Here is a 26387-nt window from a genome sequence, read left to right on the forward strand (position 1 = left end):
AATGACCTCAGACGTGAATCGACACCTGATTGATTCAAAGCTATAAAGTTGATCAGCTTAGATCATCAGTGACATGGATGAATCTTAACTGTAAGAACGGGAGTCCAGCAGCTTACAGTATGTATGTTGGCTTGGATTGCTTTTGATTGTACAGCTGTTGCTTTTTCTGTCTACACCCTCTAGTTCCACAAAATAGGATCCGTGTAGCTCGCTCATGGTGCGATTTCAGTCCGTTAGAGTTAACCGTCAAATACTTTTCATCATGATGAAAAACATTGGACTTGAGTTAAGTTCAGGATTCCCACATTCATGTTTGGAATGATAAAAACGTCAAAATATCATCTTTAGATTGAGGAATTTCATGAAAGATAAAAGAATAACAGAAAGTCTAAGAAGTTTGAGCATGAGTTGTTTTCTGTCAAGACTTATTCACTTAAGTCACTTGGAAAACTTCAAAGAAGTGAAGGACATGATCTGACGTCAGTGGAATACTTCTTACATTATTTTATTACAAGTCCGATCATGTGAAAAATCAAGCAAACATGTGACCCTGTGTATATTTGTTTCAACTGAAATACTTCTACACATTCTCACTGCTTTGGTGTAAATTCAGTCCAAAACACATCACTTATGTCGCAATGTAGGAATGTGTACGGTTGCTGGATGTTGCAAGTCAGTAATTAGCTGAGATGCAGGAGTAATGCTCGCGCTGTAAATCACGCGGGAGTGCCTGGGATTGTTTAGATTAAAATCCTCTGAATATTTTGTCAACAGTGCCAGACTGTTTGGGTGGAATATATGCAGCGTTTTATTACCCACAGGTGGCGTTAAAGAAGGATGTGAAGTGGCTAAACTAGTCCACACTTTCTCTTCCTGCGCCCACCTTTACACCACACGTTTCACACCTCCGCTTTGTTTCCCTCCTGCAGCTCTCCAAACAATCTCTCTCCAAACAAACCCCTAACAAGTTATCCAAAGCCAGTGTAAAGGGGGGGAGGGGGTTGAGCTGGGCGGTGGCCACGGCTCGGCTGCATCCTATTAAGACTGGGAGTGTTGAAAAGGGGTGTGGCCTGGAGCCAGTAACATCTGTGCCTGTCCCCTCTGCCCCCACAGCGTTCTGCAGAGAAAGGCAGAGAGAGAAGGAGGTTAGGGAGGGAGCGGATTCGCCGAGGAGAAGTTCTCGCCGGCCAGCTGGCTGTTTGCAGGATCTCAAACAGCAGCTCATGCTGTATGGCGAGTTTGTCACGTTTTTGCAACAGTGCCACAAGAGAAAAAAAATCCTCCAACTGGGAATTTCCTCTCGGCTGACACTGACAGCCTCTGGGATTCAAGGTGCTTATTAGACGACTGTGAACCTGCGTGGATTACATACCTTTTCACAGGAAATGCTCCGCTGCGTGTGCTCAAGCATCGTTTTTTCTGTCGACAGAGCAGAAAGCAGGACACTGCAGTGAGTTGAGGATATAAAAGGAATGCTCGCAGCACAACAGAGACGATCTCACTCCTGGACGGGGTAAGACGAGCTCAATGAATCTGCCTTGTTTTACCCTGTAATCTAATGAGCGCAAGGAAAAGGGAGTGCAGGAGCAGAAGCCGGCTATCTGCTGGTTGGAATGTGTGTGTGTGGATTGCATGTGACCGGGAGATTGTCTCTCTTTGTATGTGTGTGTGTGAGGGGAGTCAGGGCTGCTGGTTTGCTTTATCACTCCCCAGGATACAGGCTGGATTCCTCTCCCCGAGACATAGGTGACTGTGTCATGTCTGTCTAATTGGGAGGTGGTGGTGTGGAAAACCGTGTCGGTGTGGGGGGAGGGGAGGATGACAGGGTGCTCCGTCCGTGCCTCGAGGCTGATTTCATGGTGAGAGAGTTATCCTGTGTATACGGGGAATGCCCCATAATGACAAGGCTGCTCTGTAGATAGGGTGAGGTGGTGGTAGAAATATGTGCAGACAGAGGCTACAGGCTGATACCTCCCACCGGCTTCTCTCTGCGGTTTGGCAAACGCAGCCCCGTTATCAGTGTCAAGTGAGCCTGAGAGACAGAGGATGGCATACTTTTTTCCGTGATGGGGGGCGGAGTGCAGATAATCAAGTCCACGAAAAGGAAAGTCACCTTGAGCAGGGAGGTGTCATGTCATTTCCTGTGGCTGCCCATCCTTCTCAGGTTCCACTCTCACTTCCTCCGCTACTCTCGAGAGGCAACGTATACGCTCCATCCCTTCTAAATATCATACACACAGAAGCATCAGAGGACTGACAGCCAGTCTCTGCAGGATTTCATGGTGCCTCTGAGTGATGGCGAGCTGGATTTTACCCTGTAATCCTTAATGGTTTTGTTATTTGCTTTTGTCCTCTGAATTAGAGAGACAATCCTATTTTCTCCCCTATAAACATCCAGAGCAGATTAAAAAGGAGGGTAATGTGCGGTGGAAGGGGCTTACATTAAATCACCCACCCACCCAGCTTGCACCCGTCACCCACCGCTCCGGTTGCCATAGCAACTGAGGAAGAGGTAGGGATCTTTAAAGGACAGGCTGCAGCTCAGGGTATCCTAGCAGAGATTACAGCACCCTCCACACCCATTATTGAGGATGTGAGAGGTTTTACTGCCCAGAAATACATTTGTGACTAATAGTAGACTGTGCCCAGATCTTGTGCACATAATAGTGTTTACTCTGCCACGTCGAGGCAGATCACAATGATGGCTGGAGGTGCTCTATGATGCTTTTAGTCCTTTGAAGTCAACAGCTATTTATATCTTAGCACACTAAAGGTTTACTCTTACCTGTCCTTCCTTGATACTTCGCAGTTTCTCTTATTTTTGACTGTTCTGCTAATTTATAGTGAGGCTGATCTGCCAGTAGTTAAAACCTTATACTTGATAAAAGAACAGACATAACCTAGATGTACTGATTTGCTTCTCTGTCTGCTGATAGTCAGGGGCTTTTTGATCCTCTACTTTAGTGGTCTCCTACTGTTTTGTGACATGTACCTCCTCAACCCGATTAGATGAGCTTAAGTAGCCATCTGACACCACTCGTCACGCTTTAAATATGTTTATCTGAAATCATGAAATTTCAATCATGAAAAACTGTATTGTACTTTTTGTATAACTGCAAAAGCTAGACGACTATTTTAAGCATTTATCCAAGTGTTTTAGCAAACTATTAACCATTTAGTCATGGCTGCTAACAATTTGTCCAGGACTTTTTGCTAACTGTTTATAAACATTTGTTCAGGACTTTTAGCTAACTGTTTATTAGCTAACTGTTTATAAACATTTGTTCAGGACTTTTAGCTAACTGTTTATAAACATTTGTTCAGGACTTTTAGCTAACTTTTATCCAGGACTTTTAGCTAACTTTTATCCAGGACTTTTAGCTAACTGTTTATAAACATTTGTTCAGGACTTTTAGCTAACTGTTTATAAACATTTGTCCAGGACTTTTAGCTAACTTTTATCCAGGACTTTTAGCTAACTGTTTATAAACATTTGTTCAGGACTTTTAGCTAACTGTTTATAAACATTTGTTCAGGACTTTTAGCTAACTGTTTATAAACATTTGTTCAGGACTTTTAGCTAACTGTTTATAAACATTTGTTCAGGACTTTTAGCTAACTATTAATAAACATATTTCCAAGACTTAGACTTTCAGACCATTTAGTCATGACTGTTACCTAACAGTTTAACCATGACTCTAAGCTAACTATTGCATCCATTCATCAATGAATTTTAGCTAACTATTTCAGCCATTTAACCATGAATTTAAACCGATTCTTTCTAAAAAAAAAAAAGAAAAAAAGAAAAAATAGTATTATTAGTACTATTACTTCTACTAATGGGAACAAATAATCAATGTTTGGTCAAAGGTCAATGTTTATGCATTCGTCTTTGCTACCTACTTTATTTTGACTATTTATTCAATAGCAATTTAATTCAACAACCTGCCAATTCTTTCTGATAAACGAGGCATGCTGCCTTGGGTGTAATGTGGCTGATGTAAAATTTGTAGTCTGATTGACAACAAGGCTGAGACCCCTCTCTCATAACAAATTGAAGTTTCTTGATCCTCAAGACGTAAAGATAATGCAGAGCATCTTCTCATTATATGCTTTGGTTCTTCAGATTTAAGACATTACAGCAAACTAAATTAGATGTGCACATACATGGATCCAAATCAAAATTGCAAATTATGAAGACAGGAAAAATCAACCAGCATAATTTATAACCTAAACTTGAACCTCCATGACGATTACGGATCAAAAGATTTAAGCTTCTGTTGTGAAGCAGCCGAGCTGTTTGCAATGTCAACTTCTATGCTATGAGTTCAACACTGCCTCATTTTTCACAATAGTGAAAAGTGTCACGATAACAGCTGCTCACGTGTTTCGTGCTATTTTTAAACCAAACTGAACTCTTCTTCACTGTTTTGGAACGCAGCCAACAAATCAAACCCAGGTGGAGAAAAAAACTGAAAACCCGGCCTGGATCTCGTCTCGTGTTTGAGTTGTTTCCCTGTTTGCCCCGAGTCTAACCTCCACTTGAAGGGTTGACCCGGGGAAGAATGCTAACATGTTAAGAGTGGGGGGTTGGAGAGTCTGTCTGCAGAACGAGTTTGACAACCTTTCCTGCAGAAGAGCAGCAGCCTTTAACCTGCATTTTAATCTCTGTCCTCCCTACATTTCAGCCGCACACTCCCCGCTCCTAATCGCACATTTTTTCAGCTTTATGCTGTTATTCATCCACGTTAGAGTTAAAGGGGAATACCTGTAAAATACTTTGTGTGTGTAAGGTAACATTCATTCTAAAAATAGTTATTCCTCCATCTAATCTCCGACCATAGGTAATTAGAAGCCCATAAATTATCCTCAAAGATTAATTTGTTCAAAGGGTTAGGGTTGCTTATTGTAGTGTTTAAGTTAAAACAAACCTTTGGTAGGTCTGCCAATGAAGGGAAGAATCTCAAGGCTTTAAGGGCAGTGTGGCAACCGTTGCAGGAAAGATAACTTAAGAGATTCATCAGTGATTGAATCTTTCGTTAACTGACAAACATCTCTTTATCAGCTCGCCTGTGGCCTTGGCATGAAGCCTTAATCTTCTCTTCCTATCCGTCGATTGATCGTCTTTTATCATTGATACAAAGGTGGCTAGACTAAAAGCAGCGTCTGTATCTGTATACTCTAATCTGACTCATCACAGACTGCGTCATCCTCTCTGGATGTGAGGAGCACGAGTCAGTGTAATAAGGAAGGATGTGAAAAATGATTACGTTACCTCTATGTGACGTGGCTAATAGAGTTCCCTGCTGGCAGTTATAAAAGATACTGTAGTGTCTGTGTGTTGGTAACAGTGTACAGAATTGTATTCAGCTTGATTTAAGTGTTGAGTAATTGGTTCATTTTCTAAATTTTATTATGTTGGGTTTAATTTCAGTATGAAACACTTTTCAAAGTAGCAGTGACATTTGTCTTAATCGACTGAAAATTGGCTCAGAGCCAAAATGTGTGAGTTGCACCCAGATCAGGTCTGCAACCACTGATTGTTTTTCCAGTGATTTGATGTATTATTTAGTCTCTAAATCTGAGGTATAACTTAAAAAAAGATGTAAATAAATGCCCCTCTTCATTCTCCACAGTCCAAGGAGATGTTTGCATTTCGCCACCAGCATTTTAAGAAACCCAGGGGTATTCAATATTTACTATAAACAACAAAGAAAAATCTGCAAACCTTCCCATTCCAGAATCTCTACTTTCTTTGATAAAGGACTTAAACTCTAATTATTTAAATGACTCTTTGGCACTAAAAGAACGTAACTTCAGACTTGATGGAGAAGGTTAAGCAGTTCTCATTTGAGCTTAAAAGTTATAGTTTGTTTTATTACGCAGCTGTGTTACATACTTGGTCCTAATAATTAGGGCATTCCGAGGTCTGTTATTTCTCGATAACAGACCGTTGCTATGAAGAACAGACCGTTGCTAGAGATGCGGCTCTAATCACACTATCCAGAGGACTAACTATAATCCGCTGAAAGCACTCTGGTAAATTTGACGTTGGGAAAAAAGAAAAGAGTCAAAAACAGCGGAGACAAAGCAATGAAGGTTACAGGATGCAAAAACTGAAGGCTACAAAACTGAAGACGGCACATGAAGTAAACAAACAGAACACCGTATACCCTTCAGGGTGAGAAGTCCTGCTCACCCTGTCAGGGTTCCATTCTGCGATAACAACCTGCTCACGTCACATTATCCCTTACGTATTGAGCAGACCACTGTTGTTTAAGGAAAGATGCCCTGCTGCCCTAACTGTATGGAGAAACTACCACACAGAAAGATTTCTTTCTAGTATTACATAAAGTTTTGCACATCGGTCCCAGCTCACAATATCTTTGTTACGATCCACTGCTACTACTTCAAAGTCCGACAGGATATCTAACTCGCGGCCTTGTACACAAGTGTAAGACGTATCTGCTGGTGGAATACGTCCTTTGTCCTTCTCAGTGCTCTTTTCTCTTTCTCTTTGCGCTCTCTGTCCCTCTGTATGTTCATGCTGTAATCTGAGAGCCCGTACAGCACTACTCCCTCAGTCATGTGACTTTAATACTCCAGAGGCAAAGCCTTTGTCATATCTTGACAAACAGGCCTGTAATGTAAATGCACTCCGCTCTGCTACTGTAACTCTGCTGCTTTCAGACTGAGGACTGTTTTGACGGCTCTGTCGTCTGACAGGAAGTGATTGATTTTAATCTCTGCTTAACCAGCCAGTCAGCATTTCTGTCATGGCCTAGTTCTTTCTGATGTGTGTCCAAGTCTGAATGTGTTTAATGTGGGAATAAGTGCCAGAAAAACTATTATTTTTCATAATTATATGGATTCATCGCTAGATTAGTTTAGTTTACTTTGATTTATCAGTAACTAGTGTTGACTTTGAGTAAAAACATTTGTATTTGGAAAAAAGTCTAGAAATTAATGTTTTACAACTGCATTGAAGCAAGAGGAGTTTGTGTTGTCACTACCGAGCTCTTTGTGGTTTACCCAAAACAGTGTTGAGTTTCACAGATGAAGCAGCCGCTCTGTGTCCAAACACTGATTGATTTTCAGCCGGGCAGCTCCGAGCTCAGCCTGTGGGTTTTGATAAAAGGACTGCCACTAGCCTTCACTGTGGGACTCCTGAGCCTTTTGTTTGCAGCTGTCCAGATTGATCCAAAATAAATTACTAAGTATGGTGCACAGCGATGATGGGGGTTTCCTAAAGTCCGAAAACCTCAGAGTTTGTGGTGTGGGGATTACATTTAGCTTCTTCTCAGTCTCCTGTGGCGTTTTTTAATACAAGAGCACTTTAATGCTCAGTGGTTTGTAGAGTTTTATCAGAGTGAGAAACATTGTATGGCATTGTAGGGGAATAGCACTAAACAGTAGCTTCCATGATGAGTTGCTTTGCTGCAGTCTGCCGTCCACTGCAGTCTGATCCATCCCAAATCCTAAATCAGAAAAGAAGATTAAACTTGTGCGCACCAAATGTCTCTCTGGTCGGCCTAGAACACATCTGGAGCTGTACTCTGTACAGCCCAAGCGCTTGGATAACAACAGGACACATTTTTCCTTTAATTTTATCCTGATGTCATCCGTCCATTTCTATACCGCTTATCCTGTTCAGGGTGGCGGGGATGCTGGAGCCTATCCCAGCTGTCATTGGGCGAGAGGCGGGGTACGCCCTGGACTGATCGGCAGTCAATCGCAGGGCTGACAGATAGACCCAGACAACCTTTCACGCTCACACCCACACCTACAGGCAGTGAACCTAACGAGCATGTCTTTGGACTGTGAAGCCGGAGTACACGGAGGAAACCCACACATGCACGGGGAGAACATGCAAACCACACACAGAAAGGCCCACTTTGTTTGAACTAGGAACCTTCTAGCTGTGAGGCAGCAGCGCTAACCACTGCAGCCCTCCCGTTTAAAAAGAACCTAAATTTGTGCTGCTTCTGGTTAGACGAATGCAATCATCTTACGGATGATAATAACGGTATAACATGGCTTTATTTATTCCATTTCCTGTGACAAATTTCATTTCATTTGCTCGCTCCTCCTCAGGTCAGGGCCAGAAATGTCCCTGGGGTAGTGATGAAGCCTGCGTCTTGCTCAAGGACATTTCAAAAAGGTAGATAGCTAATTATAGCACTTGAGCCCAGGAGAGCCATTCTGTAGCTCCTCTCAACGTTATTCAAGGTGAAGCAGCCCTGCTGCCTAATGAGGTTTTTGTATTGATTCATTTCTGCTCCGATACTCGTAATCTCATTCAGTCTTTCTATAGAGCCACTTGCAGAGCTGTTATTCTGAGTATAGTCCCAAACAACATCGCTGTGTCTGATGATCCAGGCAGCCGCAGCTTCTGTACATAGATATCAAAAATTAAAAGTTCACCTCGGTGCCAGAAGCAGCTGAGAGATACCAGCTGGTGCAGAAGAAGGTATTTCACACATCTGTTTTCAATACACTACTGTCCACTGCGTTCTTTCTGCGAGGTCAAGCTCCTGCTTCAAGTGAGGCAGCTTATTAGCATCAGGTTAGAGCTGACCTGTGAGTATTTATAGATAAAACTCAAAGCCGGATTATTTTTGTGACAGATTACGTAATGACCATTAGAATACGTGTATGGTTTGGTTTGGAAGGTTTTTGAGCAGTTTGATTTCACAATGTTGCAAATGTCCTTCCTGTGTGGCAGTGTGCAGTGGTTTCTATCATCTGTTCCTAAGTGTTTGGATAACATCACCACATACTTCCCTCAGTAGGGACCATTTGTTTGGCAATCAAGATTATGTACGAATAGGGTTACTGTTGCAAGAGAGGGCACTGTTAGATTTCAGTACAAGCAGCTTTTAATATTTCAACTACAAAAGCTCACACAGGGGTCAAATGGACAGAACAAAATCACAGAAAAGGAAAAGAGGCCTTTGCAAAGCTGGAAGAAGACAGCTGTATAAAAAGCGTCCGCTCATCCCCGACTTCTTCCTCTCTGCTCTTCATTCCCCCTCGCACATGTTCCGTAACGTGAGCGCATCTCTCTGTTTAACTTGAGATGCTTCTGCCTTTCCTCCAGCAGACCTGACACTTCTCGCAGGTTTATCGGAGAGGCCTTCTCGGAGAGGCACCGTGCACGAGCTCACCCTCACTCCCGTTGTGCAAACACAAGGGTTGTGTGTTTTTTTTTTTTTTACAGTCTGGACTGACGCCAGGTCATCCGCTAAACCACATGGTCCCGAAAACAACAAGGCTATCCATGGATAGACATCTCCAACACACAAAGAGATGAGTGTTTGTGCGAATATGTGCGGGTGGGTTTAATTATTGTATGTGTGTAAATGACGGAGTACTAAAGAATCTGCCTCGTACTATAAGCAGCAGCCTACAAGTGTTATGATGTTCCTCTAGTGCTGTACAAGAGTTGATTTACGTCAATATAAACAGCATATTTCTTGATTATATGGAAAGTGTAAGCTGTTACAAACTCCAGACATGCCTGCTACACAGAAATAAGCATTCATTCTGCTTGGACAGCTGCGGTCAGTTCAACAGGTTGAGCCTCACTTGCTTAATTTGGGATTTGTAGTAATCTGTGTTCCTCCCTGGTTGACGCAGGCGACGGAGGAAGGTGTTGTTATGAGTGTTGCTCAGGGTCACACGGCTCACCTGGCTATGAGAGGAATGTCCTCTTGTCCTAACAGGCCTCTGTTATGTTGGGAACCTTGACCGTCTGACAGGCAACCTCCTGCGACTAATGTCGGAGCACTCGGATCTCGCAGGTTAACAATTACACACAGTGAGCACTGACACAGTCTGCGTCCTCAAACCTTAGACGCCCCTCGTCTTTGCCCTATTTCTCTCTGTACCCTCCCCACATGGCCGAGTCGCGCCACATCAACAGGTTCCTGTAGCTGGACGGGGACCAGCGCTCTCCCACTCCGGCTCAGGAGTTTACACAAAGTTTACAGCTTGCTTTCGCTGATGGAAAAGATGGGACGTTTTGTGGACTAATATGGTCAAAGAGAGCTTTGAATGGCTTCTTGCCTTCATGCTAGGATAGACGGTGAGTGTGAAGCAGAGCAGCTGCTGCAGAGGCCTCTGGTAGTCTGTTTGGAAAAGTCAAGGATGTGTCAAAATAAATATACTATACGGCGTGTTAGTAAGAGTGAGCTGCTGTGTACTTTATCACACGTATGGCTGCTTGTGTGTAGCAAGCTGTAGGCTTCTCCTGTGTATACGGCTACATCTGCTGTCTTTATTTAAACTGCGATTATTCAAGAAATGGGATAAAATTGTCGCTGTTGTTCGACAACCTGGAGACACAAGCATTGATTTGGACTTGCAACAAATCATTATGAACATTGTTTACATTGTTAACCTGCTGTGTAGTTCTAAACTGATATGTTATCTTTGTGCGTTTAAGTGTTTGGAGTACCGTATAATCTGGAATATAGGTCGCACCGAAATATAAATCGCAGTCTCCCAGAGGAGTGTTTTCAACAGTATTTCGATTTTTTCTCATTTAAAACACATTAAAAACACACAAATTATAGCCTACCATCTGTTTTCACCGTGTAGCTACCAGTGCGGTAGTTTAGCTCAGCCTACGGTAACGTTGACTGTTGTGAGGCGCCACCGTCTGGGTAAAATACCGAAGCACAATGAAGTATTTCTCTGCATTTTTATACTGGTTTATTGCACCAGTTTAAAGGACGCAGCCCACTTTTTAGAAGAAAAAAAATGTATTAAAAGTCCGTCTTATACACAGAATTTTATGGTATATTCTTTCATAGGATTTGCTTCCTTGTGATATATAGCATTAACAATTTTAATAAAAAATTAGGTTTGCACATGCGGAAAAAGGCTTCAACAACTCTCGAAACTGTTACCAATGTGTAAAGTACAATTAACGGATAGAAGAAACACGGATAAACCAAGAAAGTGATTTAAAAAAAAAAGGGACTGTGATGGCTTTAGGCTTAAAAGGGTTAGCGACTGTTCTGACCAGATTAAAAATTAGATTGCATCACTCTACAAATGCTGCAATCTGTCTGTCTGCTGCCTCCGACTCTAAGGGACACACAAGAAAAGGTCACCAGGGTTTGGTTATGTTCTGCGATCTCTTCGTCACCAAAAACAGACGTCCAGAAATTCCTGCAGGCCAGCGCAGCTTCTGTGGTTATGATACTTGGCCTCACGGCGCTCCGCACAGCAGGGAGGGAGACTGTAGGGCTGTTTTTGTGACAAGCTGACCAACGTGTCCTCACAGATATCTGGTCACGACGTTTATTTACCAGACTGCAAAGTCTTGTGCTCCTTATTTCATTATTCCTGCTTGGAGTTGAGCCAGCTGGGACTGAGAGAACTCACTGCAGCTGTTTCCCCTCCAACTCTGTGTGTTCGGACTGATTAGTAGTTCGCTACAAATCAATTGTTTTTGTTTTCCATGGTTAGATTCAATGTTGGACTTTAAAATCTTCCCTCTTGTTTAAGTTGTGCTTAGAGCCATGCAGATCTGTGAGGCTGCTTACAGAGACAGCGCTAACATGCTCTGTGTAATGTGTGATGTTTACAGTGTACACCATTCTAGTGTGGAATGCTAGCATGCTAACTTTTGCTAATTAGCACTAAACACAAACAGCTGTGGCTGATTTAAATACTATTAGTGTAATTATAAACCAATGTATTTAGAAATTACCAACATTATTTGAGATTATATACAGGGCAACATGTTTGCGTGTGTCAAATTTAATAGCAATCCATCCAAAGGCGTTGAGAACTTTCATGCCAAACCTACAAATGTAGAGATAGATAAACTACAAAGGTCAACCAAGGCACTAGGATGCATCTTCTGGGGACCATAAATGTCTGTTAAAAGTTTCCTCGCAGTCCAATAAATAATTGTAAATAGGTTTTAATCTGATCTAAAGCAATGACACCCCAATGTTGCCCTCCATAGAGCTCCGCTGCTAGCTTAAACTACCACACACATACCCTAAAGCATTTGGAATCTACTATCAGGGCGTTCAGGACACTGGATCCTCACCTGTTAGGATAAGACTCTCTGTAATGTGCTCAACCCTCCTCTTCAATGCTGTCCATTTTTGACAGCTGATCTCCATGTATTTTTATCTGTGATATAGAGGCAGAGCAGTTGGGGCAACACACATATCCTACATTGCTGGTAAAAAAGCTGCAGCTGCTAGAAACCAAATGTATAATCACGTCTGCTGAGTCAGGGAGCTCGGTGATGATTATCAGGATGATTGAAGCGGTGTATTTTTAAGTTTGACGTCGACCCAAACGTTGCAAATCTAACCGGTCATTTAAACAACACGCACGCTTCATAATGACTTTACAAGGAGGCCTGTTTCTGCTCTTTACACAAGAGGACAGAGCAAGCCGCACACCTCTCACAGGAGTCATTGTAAACACACCCCTCTAATCATTGCTCTTTAGAGGAAAGACGATGCTGAATGGGAAGGAGCGGGAGATGAAAAGGCCTGAATACACTAATCCTGGCAAGTTATGGTCTCCATTTCGAGCATCACAATCTCAAGGGGCCCTATTGTGTTAACAATATAATTGATTCTTTCATTGCTTAAACTCGCTCATCTGGTGTGTCTCCTTAAAAAATGATGACCTGACTTCATTTGTGCTCACCTAGGGCACAGGGTGAGGTCGTCAGTGCGGACAATGCAAAGTTTGTTTTTTCATTGCGGCTACTAATGAGTTTCTAAAAACATGACAAAGCTAGTTTAGAGTGTTTCTGTGCAGCTTTAGGTTTCATCTAAGCAAACTGAAAGTATTTATCTTTCTATTTTGTACCATTCAAAAAGCACTACTTGATATTTATGCATATTAATATCCTCTAATGTTCATCTATCTCTGAGAAAGCCCTGTGTCTGTAACTTTTGTCCCAGTTCTTAAAGCACAAACTAAAGTGGAGGAGACTTCACTCCTCAGTGTGAGACAACATCTGGTTTTGTGTTGAAAACTCATCATGTCCCTTCTCCGTGTCCACAGTAATCTCTGACGGAGGCCAAACTGTGAGGTGGAGGAGGCCGTAAAGAGGCCCTGAAGGAGCCTCCCACCCTCCCTACCTGACCAGGCGGACGCAATCGGACAGCCATGGCTCCACGGAAACGTGGCGGCGGCAGCCGGGGTGGTGGCCTCTCCTTCATCTTCTGCTGTTTTAACAGCAGCGATCACCCGGAGATCACTTACAGGCTGCGGGAGGACTTCGCCCTGCAGGCCATGGAGCCGGCGCTGCCGATGCCGGGATATGACGAGCTGGACGGCATGTTCTCCGAGCTGGTGGTAAGGCATTGTTCTGCTTTTTCTTCATCATGGAGGAGGCAGGCGTCCTAGATTGAGGAAGTGTAGTTTAGCGAGCTCCCTGGCCTCCGTCAGATGACACATTTTATGTAGTCTGATGGAGGTTTTCCAGGGCCCATTGGAAAAGCAGATAGCGTCCTCAAAGGCACAGAGCGAAACTGCATTTGTTCTACCATAACGTCATCAGCTCCCAATAATATCATGATCGGATTGAGGTTGAAAATCGGCACACTGGCCCTTCAAGTTAAAGCCATTAACACCATCCTGATGCTTTAAATCCTTCCTCAAACATCACATATGAAAAAAAATCCCCAACTGAAAATAGTCCCCAACAAAGGCACTATTTACTCCTGGTTTGTCAAACACTACAGTTGCCAGCTTTGAGGGAATGACTGAGCATTTTCAGAAATACATACCAAGCAAACTCAAAAACATTTTAATCAACTCAGATACTGTCTTTATACTTTATATTCTTACCTCATCGTCTGTTAGATTTTAAACATCCACAAACAAACTGTCACTTCCTCCCAGTTTACGCTCTCCTGTGGGTAACGGGGCCACGCTGCCATTCTTTCCTCTGTCTTATTGTCACTTCTAATTTGTCGTGCCCTCCTCCCTCTCCTGCCCCATTTTCCTGTCCCGCGGTTGCCACAGTAATCTAAGCATGACATTTTTGCACATCAATAGACCTCATTCAGGAGCTCTTAATGTCTCGGCCTCCTCCATCTGCTAATTGCTTGTTTTTGTCTATCGCCCTTTATGAAGACATAATTGAGTGAGTTGAGTGTGACGACAAGTAGGCTTTCAGTTGCTCTGTTTACCCCAAAAAAAAACCAGCCACGTGCTTTTCTTTTCACCCAGCTTGAGCCACCCATGTGCGTGTAAAATCGGAACGAGCCAGCTGGAAAAAGATGTGGAATATTTTGAGGCCACCTGCTCTGTTACGATCAATTACACCCGACCTTTGAACTCGAGATTCATTTTACGAGTTTTCCACAAAACCTGCAGGTCGAGTTGAAGCTTCTTTTCCCATCGTGCATTCAGAGACAGCTGTCTCTGCTGTCAAAGAAAACAGTAAAAACACATCTGTAGCAGAATGAAATCGAGCTTCTCTTTAGGCCCTAAATAATCAATAAGACTAACAATTAAATTATTTACCCTCTACCCATTCAGTTGCTCACTAAGAGGCATGTGGACCTAATTCATGGGCTCAATCAATAGCCCCACAGCCATTTCAGGACATCTGATCATTGCACATATTGATCCACAGGGTTGAATGGAAATTGCAAAAAACATCCCAGAAGACAGTTCCCACCATGAGTCTTTGCTGTTAAACATTTAGCGATCAGTCTGTTGGGTAAATCACATTAATTCGCTGAAAGTGAAAATCCATCATTTTCATGTAAATAAATGTCTGTTAAGTCACTATCTGTCGCCGAATGAGGTAACACAATGGTGATTGAGCCAACGGCCCACTGATGAAAGCCTGCATTTACAGTATACAGTATTATTATGGACTGGGTGTCTGTTTCGACTTTCTTGGAAAAAATCCCAAGCAGCGCCCAGTTAGTGACGCGTTTTCCATCAGCCAGCAGTGGTTGTTCTGCCAGAGAGGGTAGGCGGAGCTAAGCGGCTGCTTTTCCGGTCTCTGCAAGTGTTGTGAGTAAACAGTAATCTACTATGGCTGAACAAACAAAGAAAAGATGGATGACTACAGATACAACTTCAAAAAGAAGTGAAAATACAAAGAAAAGAAACAAATTCGACGCTCAGATGAAGGCAAACAGTCTGAAAAGGAAAGCGACCGTCAGCGAGGAAAATCAAGAGTTACACGTCACACATGCGACACTGTCTGGATATCTGGGAAGTGATCTCCCGCAGTTACCGTTTATCGCCACAGGTGCCAGAGAGAACGAAACAGAGATCTTCCAGATTACAACTTTAAATAGCGACTGACAGAGAGTCTTGTGTTCATGCTTGCTGCTGTGTTGCCTCATAACTAAATTGCTTAAAGGCCTTCTCATGACTTTATCACCCTTCTTACATGAAGCTCATTTAGGCCTTAGGATGTGGTTAACAACATGCAACAGATGGTTTTCCACACAAATCTACTTTTAACGTGTCCCCAAGAGTCCTTAGATGCAGTGATGTAAAAAGCTAATATCCCAATCCCACATGAATGTAACTTTTTATTCTCCTCAAATGTTGAAGCTCAAACACAAAGACCCTCACAATGCTGAAACACTCTCTGGTATTTAGCCCAACACTTTGCCAGCAGCACCCTCCGTGTGCCTCCGTGAAACATCGGTGATATATTGGGACGCATGTTGTCTCCAGATGTTTGTTAGCACATGTCAAGCAGACAGGCCACGCCTTTATCTTCTCCCCTCTTTACTCACACGTCTAAAGCCTGCAACACACGTGACTTGATTCTCTTGAATTTATGACGCCGGCACCCGGTGATGTCACGCTGCTATGACAAGATTTAGCACAAACACATCTTGAGGCTGAGAGCAGAGCCGTGATGTAACTTTGTGTTTTGGGGAAAACAGAATTGATTTATGTGCATATGTCTTAATTTGAAGCAATTATAGTTTAATAGCTCGTGCAGCTTGTCAGCGAGCTATGCTTTAAAAATCTTCTTTATGGATTCATCAATAAAAGAAACTAGTTCCTCCCACATGTCTTAACCTTTTCTGTTATTTTTTCCTCTCTGCGCAGGATGAGCTCGACCTTACAGAGAAGCACAGGGAGGCCATGTTCGCTCTGCCTGCAGAGAAGAAATGGCAGATCTACTGCAGCAAGAAGAAGGTAAAACACTCTCCCTGTGTGTTATGTCAAACTCCACATCAGCCTCCACAAGCTCGCTGCCAGCTGGACCGGCTGCTTCTCCTGAATATCTGCGAAATATCCGAGCTGCCAAGTTCATGTAATCTGTGCTCATTGAGTTGTTTATACCTGAAGCTGTGTGCTTTCAAACATCAGACCTCAGAGCCCTCCCTCACTGTACCTCAACAGGCTGTAGCATGAGTGTGTTTGTCTCGGTACTGTATCAGAGGAATGTGGGTGATTATCTTTTCAATTTGACATCAACCGGCTATGAGATGGAAAACACACACATTAAAATGCAGGACATATTTCATATAGAGCGGCCCCTATTGTTCGCAGCAAGCAGCGCCCGTATTTCTACACCTGGTAGTGTCAGTTTACTTACAGCTGATTACTTCCGCCATGATCCCATCCATGTTTCTCCTCCTGATTCCTTTTTTTATGCAACTGTGCTTTCAAGAGCATGCTTTAAAATGTTAAAATGTTAGGGCCCCTGCACCGGACCTCCCACACCTGATGGTATTATTGGCATCAACAACATTTTGGCTAAAGAGATGCAGAGCTTTCAAGGCTTCACTAAGTAGGTCAGAGCGAAGCATTTCAGAAACTGTACGTTTTCGTGCAGCAAATGCAACTGATAGAAGAGCATTAGTAGTCGTCATGACCACAGAACAGTATATACGGTAATAGAAACCTAAACATATCAAACATAAGACTTTAGCACCAGCAGGAGTTCTTTCATGTTTCTTTTCAGTTAGTCACTTTCCCCATCATAACACAAAGAGTCTCCACGTTCAAAGGATCCACGTGAAGGATCCGTTTACATGAACGTTACACAAGGTGGATATAAAAATAGTGATGTGTAGAGGGAGTGAAACCACAGCTAAATCCAGCCTGCTGCATTAGATAATCCACTAACAGAGATGGTAGTGTTGGGAATTATAAGGTACCAAAATAAAGTAGTAATTTGTTTCTTGTGACACCAAAGAGCGGTGTTTTCACAGACCGTCTCATAGTTTAAAAAACAACAAAGGCCTTTTTCCTTACAGTCATGTGGTTTTTCTTTTAGATGATACACCTGTCCCATCAAGGCACTCGTGTAGCCATAACATACTCTACCTCTCTCTGCCAGTGTCATATTTCATTATGTTTTATCTACGTGATAAAAGGACCGTCAGCTGTTCCTCCTCTCCCTCCTCTGCATGCGGGAAAACTCAGACGCCTGGCTTTTTTAGATCGCCTCGAGTCGAGCGCTGCAGCTACACATGGATGAGTGTGCAGGATATCCTGTCCTGACTCACACGCAGACGGGGCTCTCCGTTTTAATCATTTTTTCCTATATCCGGTTACAAACTGGAGGTGAGGAGTTTAGGGTTTAGTGTGATGGATGGACAGTTTGCATGTCAGTGTTTAGCACAGGTCTGCAACACAGCTGCAGAAAGGCATGTCAGAAAAGTGCAAACTCGGGATTTTCATTTAAATAAATGTCTGTTAAGTCACTATCTATCTCCGAATGAGGTCACACAATGGTGATTGAGCCCATGGCCCACTGATGAAAGCCTTTGCATTTGCAGTATATAGTATTATTAGGTACTGGGTGTGTGGAAAAACTCACAAGCGGCTCCCAGTTAGTGACGCGTTTTCCATCAGCCAGCAGTGGTTGGTCTGCCAGAGAGGGTAGGCGGAGCTAAGCGGCTGCTTTTCTGGTCTCTGCAAGTGTTGCGAGTAAACAGTAATCTACTATGGCTGAACAAACAAAGAAAAGATCGATGGCTACAGATACAACTTCAACAATAAGTGAAAATCCAAAGAAAAAGAAACAAATTGGACGCTCAGATGAAGGCAAACAGTCTAAAAAGGAAAGCGACCGTCAGCGAGGAAAATCAAGAGTTACAACCGGAGCCAACCGTGGACGTCACACATGCGACACTGTCTGGATATCTGGGAAGTGTGCCCCTGCAATTACAGTTTATTGCCACAGGTGCCGCCAAAGAGAATGAAAGATCTTTGAGATTATAACTTTAAATTGAGCCCAGAGAGTTTAAACATGGGTGAAAAAAAAAAAAAAAAAACTCCTCTCGTCACTGATCTTTTTATTGTACATTAGATTTCTTCAAATATGTGCACCCACTCTTTTTCTACCAGATTTCAGTATCTTTAACAGAATAGTGTAACATTCAGCAAGAGTCAGATAAGAAGATGAAATAACTCTCATTTCCAGGCTTGAGGAAGTCACTCAACCAAGAAATAGTCCTGCACAAAGCTCCCTGTGAGGCTGCCTTTCATATTTTACATTTACATTTTGATTAATGAGCTTTGGTGTTGCTGTTACGTGGACTTTGTTACAGTTGGGGTAGAGCCAAGCTTGCCGTTTCACCCCTTCTTGTGGTCTTTGTGCTTAAGAGAAAGCTCATAAGCGTATTTCCCAAAATCCTTTAAAGATTGGTGTGTTAGTCAATAGTGTGTATTTGGGGCAACGACAGAAATAAACTTTGTTTTAGTATTAAGAGTCAATGAATTTGATTAGAGGCCCAAAAGCTTCACTTTTTGGCTGAAAACTCGCATTAAGTGTTGATTCACGTGTGGCTTCATACAGCATCCACTAAAACAGCAACAAGGCGAGTGAAAGCCGAAAACAGCGCAGCGGATGCTCTCGTTTCTGCTGTGTCCCAATTAATGGCCTCATTCGGAGTAGCCTCATAAGGCGTTTTTTAAAATAACCCCCAAATGCTGCTGCTGCTCAACTTTCTGGTGTTATTTCAGTGCTGGTGTGAAGGTGGAGAGGTTTATAGTGGAAGTAGATCTTTATTCAGCATCGACCTGCAGGAGAGGGGCGGAAAGGAGAGACATCAATATTGCTGACTCTGCAGCAGTTCCCTGGCCCCTGCCCAGACAGATACAACCTCAGCATCTGAGCTCGGAGGGGAAGGGGGCGAGTGTGTGTGGAGAAAAGAGGCAAAGGAAGCGCTCGGTCGTCCAAGGCAAACAGGAAGGCTTCACTTCACAGGTGCAGCCTTTGTGTGTGAGCGGGAGGGGGGCTGATAAAAGGAATCTGGGGTTTTTATCAGTGTTGCCATCGAGATAAAAACAATAATATTGTACCACAACATTAAAGTTCATGTATTCCAACAGAAACTATAGTCTAACGGTGCCGATTAAGGTCACTCTCCAATCACAAACCAGCTTCAGTGTGGGTTAATTAAAATGGTACGGTTGTTTTTTTTGGTTATTAATTGTGTTTGAATGATCGTTTAAAACTGTACCCGTACATCTGGCAACGTGGGTGATTATCAGGGCGCTCTGAGCCCGCGCCATGCTGGGCCAGGAGGAGATAAGTCAGTCAAAGCAGCAAAGCCCGAGCTGTTTGGTTTGGCCCGGGCACCTGAGCCGATGAAATCACGCTGCAGAGAATCAATCTTCCTCCTCCTTCTGGTCAGCTCTCCTCTAGGCTACAGTATCTGCCAAGAAGCAGATTTACTGACCTGGTTGTTAGCTGAGATTTTGCAGTTCGGTTTCAAATTTCAACCAGAAAAAAAAGTCCTTTAATTTATAAGAGGACAGAGCTGTAACTTAACTTCTCTTTCATGTCCTTTTAACTCCTAAATAAAAGAGATAAATCTCCAAGTGTTTCTTTGATCTTCACTTTCTCAAATGTGGGAAAAAAGAAACTCCGAGGAATACACCCTGAATTTCCTCTCTAAATAAACCGGAGACATCTCAGCGTTTGAAGAGCGCTGACATCCGAGTTGAAAGATGAACTCCTCGAGATGCTGAAGGAAGCGGTCCCACCTCTGCTCCGCTAATGGACTGAACCTCGTCCAGCACCCGTCGGGCCAAACTGGCAACGTTCCTGAGTGGAGCAGCAGGATCAGACCTTCCTGTCACTGCACGATCCCTGCAGACCAGGCCAAGGCCCGCAGTTTCTGCCCGAGCGGCCAAGTCTCCGCAGGCCGCTTTATTAACGGACGCCCAATTAGTTTCTGATGGTCACAGCTCGCTTGAGCTTAATGGAGCGAGGGTTCAAATGAAAGCTGGGGGCGCTTTTATGTGCAAGCCAAGTTCACGGTCAAGTCATTTTCTCCTCAGTGTTTCCCCTCGAGTTACAAAATTAAATCATCTAAGAAATGTCTTGCAGTTTTTTAACTTGTAATACAAACGTGCCTGTCTGGAGATTAATCTCATTTTAAGCCAGAGAATGTCCTTAATCCACAGTTTTAACATTCATTTGCTAATCTCTCAAGATTTTCTCAAGCAGCTGTGCTCTCTTTTTTTGGCACTTCTCACTACCTCCTGAAACTCAGCGAGGGTAAAATGGGCTGCATATCTGTGTCGCCCTACTTTTCAGTTCCTGCTCCATTTTCACCTCTTGGCTATTTATTCCCCGGACCTCCTGTTCCACATGTGTTTGTCCGTGTTTGTTTGTTTCTAAGCTCATCGATGTGGAAAATGAGGAATGAGGTTTTCCGTGTGGTTTGTAGTTCAACTTTGATGTACTCAAACATGCGACACGGTCCGAATATCACCTCCATGTGACTCTCTCTGAAGTGTTCACTCCTTAAAGACCACGTTCTTATGCAACATGTTTCTATAATCCCAGTTAACTCTTCATAAGCCAAGCTTATCTTTTTATTATTAACTCATCTTATGTTTCCTTTATCTTTGTGTGACCTTTAAAAACAAAGCCCTCCTGGAGCTCGACACAACATCGTTAATGCTGTTTTTTCTCTGTTTTTCAGGAACAAGAAGAAAATAAAAGTGCAACTAGTTGGCCAGAATACTACATCGATCAGCTCAATTCGATGGCAGCTGTAAGTAACAACTTTAACTGTAGTCACAAAATCGTCCCTGAAGAAAGCTCCCCCCTGGCTTCTCCTCAGGTTTTTTATTCCTAGAGTTTTGGAGACAAGGGTCCACAAGAGACAAACTCTCAAGTGTTGACATCTTTAAACGGAAGTAATCTAGCCCTAACCATAAAAATGACACTTTTTACCACAACTAAACAATGTCATTAAATTACAATAATAAAACTTGCTGTCGGTCACATACTGTAACCTCAGTTTAACCCACAAACCTCATCGTTTGGCTGTCTGCTAATTATGTTGTCACACAGGCTGTCGCTATACAATCCAGGAGCAAAGTTTGATTTTAAAGGGGAGGTATTATGCTAATTTATAGCTTCACATATTACTCTGTGATACCTGTGGAGTAGCTTGGCATAATTTACAGTTTAAAAAACTCCTCATGTTTCTCTGGTGCTCTGCTTCTGCCTGAAACGACTCAGTCAGCTCTGTCCCTTTAATACACCCCGCCCTACAAGCCTGCTTTCTTCTGATTGGCCGGCTCTCCGAAGCCTGCTGAGGCTGCACTTTGTGACGTCACAAGAAAAAACTGTCTGAAGCTCTGACTGAGCTGAGAAGCCTGGGGATTACTCCAACACACTTTTACCTACAGATTTGAAACTTCACCCACGTTTAGTCTGAACATCCAACATTGTAACATTATATATATGTCCTAAAATGTGAAACAGCATAATACCTCCTCTTTTAACAAACTCTTGCCTTCTTGAAATCTTATTTTTATGTTCAACTGTTACCCAGAATGAGATCTTCATAATGTGTAATCCTTTGTCGAACAGAGGAAGACGCTCCTCGCTCTGGAGAAAGAGGACGAAGAAGAGAGGAACAAAACCATAGAGAGCTTGAAGACGGCTCTGAGGACACAACCTATGAGGTGGACTGATACGACCCTTATCTCCCCTTAATGCGTCTGTCTTATCTCCTCTCTGTTCTTTGCAGTTAATGCCTTCTATCATCCTCTCATCCGCCCTCTTCTCACCTCGTCTGTCTCTCTTTTCAGCTGCTCACAACATTATGTAGATGAGTCCTTTGGGGAAAAACCGCTGTAAAGGGCACTGCAGTGTTTTTTCATCCATGTGAATTTACATAAACAGGAGCCTAAGCTTTTCACTGCAGTTTAAAAGCAGTTAGATTAACTGAAGATGATTCAGTTACAGAACAAGGAAATAAGGACTGACCAAGTGCACGTACATATACAGTATACGTACATAACTTGTCATCACAGAAGCACTTAATAAAAGTGTAACTCTCCTTTCAGGTTCGTCACTCGTTTCATTGACATGGACGGCCTCACGTGCATCCTCAACTTCCTGAAGAGCATGGACTACGAGACCACCGAATCGCAGATCCACACGTCTCTCATCGGCTGCATCAAAGCTCTCATGAACAACTCGCAGGGCCGCGCCCACGTCCTCTCCCACTCCGAGAGCATCAACATCATCGCCCAGAGCCTGGCCACGGAGAACATCAAGACCAAGGTGGCCGTGCTGGAGATCATGGGCGCCGTGTGTCTGGTCCCCGGCGGACACAAAAAAATCCTGGAGGCCATGCTGCACTACCAACGCTTCGCCTGCGAGAGGACGAGGTTTCAGGTGGGAGCGAGTCGAGTACAAAGCTGGTGGTGTTAAATCTCTCCCAGGTAGATAAAGATATTTTAACACCTGTAATGACCTGTCTTTCTTCAGACACTTATTAACGACCTGGACCGGAGTACGGGGCGGTACAGAGACGAGGTCAACCTGAAAACAGCCATCATGTCCTTTATTAATGCTGTGCTGAGTCAAGGGGCCGGAGAGGTGAGTTATTACACCGTTCTTTCTGCTTCCTTTCTCCTGAGAAGGTCATTCAAGAGACTTTGCAAATACATTGTTCACATCCTTCTTTCCTGCTTTTTTCCCTTAAACATAGACAAGTTTGGAATTCCGTATCCACCTACGATATGAGTTTCTCATGTTGGGGATCCAACCTGTGATCGATAAGTTACGCTCGCATGAAAACTCCACGTTAGACAGGTAAGACATAAAACATGAACTGTATCAGGCTGAAAAGCAACTGGAGCTTTGAAAGAATTCACCTGCTACACAATGCTTGTTAATCAGCTCAGAAACATGAAATCAAAGAAATAAGGGATTTATTTGGTCCGAGTGTTCAGAGTAAGAATAATCTACTCGTTTCCTCTCAGGCATTTAGACTACTTTGAGATGCTGCGGAACGAGGATGAGCTGGCTTTGTCCAAACGCTTCGAGTCGGTAAGGAAGAAAATGACTCGTAATTCTCCCGTAATATTAGTGAAAAGTTGTTCACAGGGATGTTGTTTAACTTGTATCTTCTTCCTCCAGGTACATTTAGACACCAAGAGTGCCAGCCAAGTGTTTGATATCATCCGCAAGAAGATGAACCACACTGATGCATACCCGCACTTTATGTCTGTGCTGCATCACTGCCTCCTCATGCCACGTGGGTGTTTCTTTGACTTGTTCATTTCAGGGCTGCAAACTATAGAACATATTTTTATCTGTGGGGTGTAATTAAGAGACTGTAGTGAATGAAGGTAGTATAATTACTCATCTGTGCATCTGTACGTTCTGGTTTCTGTCCAAAAAGATAAGGCTGTTGACTCTGTCCGGATTAGTCGGTCCAGAAATTGGATAAGCACATTCCCAGCGAGACTGAATGCTCCACATACTCAAAGCCAGACACTGCTGTTGGCCAACACCAAATGCAACGCCTGATTAGAGTTAGCCAGCTTTCCCACCGTTGTTTCACTTTGAAAAAAAGGAGCCACCAAACAGCTGCAGTCACCTTCTTCTTTAAGTCCCCCACTTTCTCTTTGAAAGCATTACGAGTGTTACTAACACTTCAGCCACACATACAAGTGTTAGAGTTAAACACAGGACTAATAAAATGTGGGCTGGTGTTGATGCTACTATAGAAAGAGGGACCAAAAGAATGTAACTGATAACATTAACATCTTAACTAAACTGTCTCTCCCTTCAGACAAGAGGAGTGGTAACACGGTGCAGTACTGGCTGCTGTTGGATCGCATCGTCCAGCAGATGGTTTTGCAGAATGACAAAGGTCACGACCCCGACGTCACACCACTGGAGAATTTCAACGTGAAGAACGTCGTCCGGATGTGAGTCCTCCCGGTTTCCCCCCCCGCACAGACTGACACATGAATGAGAGCATGGAACAGATTACGTGGCCGCCAGATTGAAGGATGGAGAGCATAGCTTGTGTTTCCTGAGATGTTTAACAGCCATGTGCTCTGCAGAGTTTGTCTTAAAATAGCTTCTCTTTTAAGATGAGATAAACAATGACCTGTTCATGTAGAAACTGTAGTTGATTATATGTGTTGATCTTTCTGCAGGCTGGTCAATGAAAACGAGGTCAAGCAGTGGAAAGAGCAGGCAGAGAAAATGAGAAAAGGTTTGAAAGACTTTAACAAACTTATTCTCGACAGGGAAGTTTTAGAGGCCAAATTGTGTATTAGTGTTGATGAGTTATGTCTCTGACTTGTCAACACAGAGCACCATGAGCTGCAGCAGAAGTTTGACAAGAAGGAGCGTGAATGTGACGCAAAGACGCAGGAGAAGGAGGACATGATGCAGACGCTCAACAAGATGAAAGAGAAGCTGGAGAAGGAGAGCACCGAGCACAAGAATGTCAAACAGCAAGCGGCCGAACTCGCCACCCGACTGCACGAGCTCAGCACCGTACGTCCTCCTTTATATCAACCTTATATTACAACCACATTGAATGATATCCAGAGCAATCCATCGTTCCCTCCTGACCAGTGTAAGCATGTACCCTTTCTCCTTACTCTACTCCCCCAGCAACGACAGGCAGCCGTTGTTCCCGGAGGCCCTCCCCTCGCCCCCGGTCCTCCCGGTGGTCCTCTGCCTCCTCCACCCGTACCAAGCTTTGGAGGCATGTGCCCGCCTCCCCCGCCACCTCCTGGGGGGATGATGCCTCCTCCGCCTCCCCCACCCCCTCCTCCAGGCTGTCCTCCACCTCCTCCCGGACGTGCACCCATGGGAGGCATCCCTCCGCCACCAGGAGCACCGTTAGGACCCTCCCTGAAGCAGAAGAACATTCCCCAGCCAGCCAACGCGCTCAAGTCCTTCAACTGGTCCAAGTTAGCTGAGGTGAGATCAGTAGAGAAAGCCCTGAATGAAGTGATGCTTTGTGTTAAAGTTATAATCTCGAGATCTCAGATTCGTTCTCTTTGGCGGCACCTGTGGCGATAAACGGTAATTGCAGGAGCACACTTCCCAGATATCCAGTCAGTGTTGCATGTGTGACGTCCACGGTTGGCTCCGGTTGTAACTCTTGATTTTCCTCGCTGACGGTCGCTTTCCTTTTTAGACTGTTTGCCTTCATCTGAGCGTCGAGTTTGTTTCTTTTTCTTTGGATTTTAACTTCTTGTTGAAGTTGTATCTGTAGTCATCCATCTTTGCTTTGTTTGTTCAGCCATAGTAGATTACTGTTTACTTGCAGCACTTGCAGAGAGCGGAAAAGCAGCCGCTTAGCTCCGCCTACCCTCTCTGACAGACGAGCCACTGCTGGCTGATGGAAAACGTGTCACTAACTGGGCGCGAATGTCGCTCAGTCCATAATGATACTATATACTGCAAATACAAATGCTTTCATCAGTGGGCCTTAAGCTCAATCACCTAATTCGCCAATAGATAGTGACTCAACAGACATTTATTTACATGAAAATCTTCGAGATTATCACTTTAAAATCTGACACAACAAATGTTTTCTTCTCCTGTGCTCAGAATAAACTGGAGGGCACCGTGTGGATGGACGTGGATGATGCCAAGGTTTTCAAAATCCTGGATCTGGAGGACATTGAAAAGACCTTCTCTGCCTACCAGAGACAGCAGGTACTGAGGACGCTGCAGTTCACCTCTCCAGATCGACACGTCGCCTGCTGCTGTCAGATAGGGGTGGAGGGGTGGATTGGTCGGGTGGGCGGGTGGTTGAGGGTTGCAGCTGGCTTGCGTTTTCTACATTTTCTCCTGTTTTGCAACTTTTGATTCTTAAGAAATGTTGTAGAAATGTTTCCAAAAGGGAGAATTTACAGATTGATTTTGGAGTTTATTTCATGCAAAACTTTCATGTCATCTTGAGCGCCTTCTTTTGATGGAACGCTGTTTTTATGCCATTTTTCTTTGTAGTTCTGCCATGTGATTGAAAATGCATGAGTGAGCTGCTCAGAACCAGCTATTTTCTCCTCGTTGCTTCACTTAGATACTATTGCATCACAATCAGTAGTGCCTTTATTAGTTGTACTAAGAGGCATGAGCATGTCAGTTCAAAGTTCAAGATGTC

The 26387-nt window shown here is 43.6% G+C and overlaps 1 protein-coding gene across 3 annotated transcripts in view; it reads left to right on the forward strand.

Moving 5' to 3' along the window:
• The window catches only part of LOC138584285 (disheveled-associated activator of morphogenesis 1-like), a 45857-nt gene that overhangs the window by 12362 nt on the left and 7108 nt on the right, over positions 1-26387 (forward strand). For 2 of the 3 annotated variants that reach the window (XM_069656478.1, XM_069656495.1), the window contains exons 2-15: positions 13051-13344; positions 16084-16173; positions 20928-20999; positions 21827-21921; positions 22306-22639; positions 22733-22843; positions 22956-23059; positions 23230-23296; positions 23387-23504; positions 24045-24183; positions 24418-24476; positions 24576-24763; positions 24884-25195; positions 25832-25939. In XM_069656478.1, coding sequence (XP_069512579.1) covers positions 13156-13344; positions 16084-16173; positions 20928-20999; positions 21827-21921; positions 22306-22639; positions 22733-22843; positions 22956-23059; positions 23230-23296; positions 23387-23504; positions 24045-24183; positions 24418-24476; positions 24576-24763; positions 24884-25195; positions 25832-25939 — 1986 coding nt within the window. In that variant the 5' untranslated portion in view covers positions 13051-13155. Of the gene's footprint in view, positions 1-1340; positions 1514-13050; positions 13345-16083; positions 16174-20927; positions 21000-21826; positions 21922-22305; positions 22640-22732; positions 22844-22955; positions 23060-23229; positions 23297-23386; positions 23505-24044; positions 24184-24417; positions 24477-24575; positions 24764-24883; positions 25196-25831; positions 25940-26387 lie in introns of those variants that run through there. The other variant, XM_069656486.1, reaches the window with a different exon arrangement.

Source organism: Semicossyphus pulcher, unplaced genomic scaffold (assembly GCF_022749685.1).
Source record: "Semicossyphus pulcher isolate SPU_LCO1_2020_fin unplaced genomic scaffold, fSemPul1.0.p SCAF_11, whole genome shotgun sequence".
In the NCBI taxonomy this organism is placed as follows: Eukaryota; Metazoa; Chordata; class Actinopteri; order Labriformes; family Labridae; genus Semicossyphus; species Semicossyphus pulcher.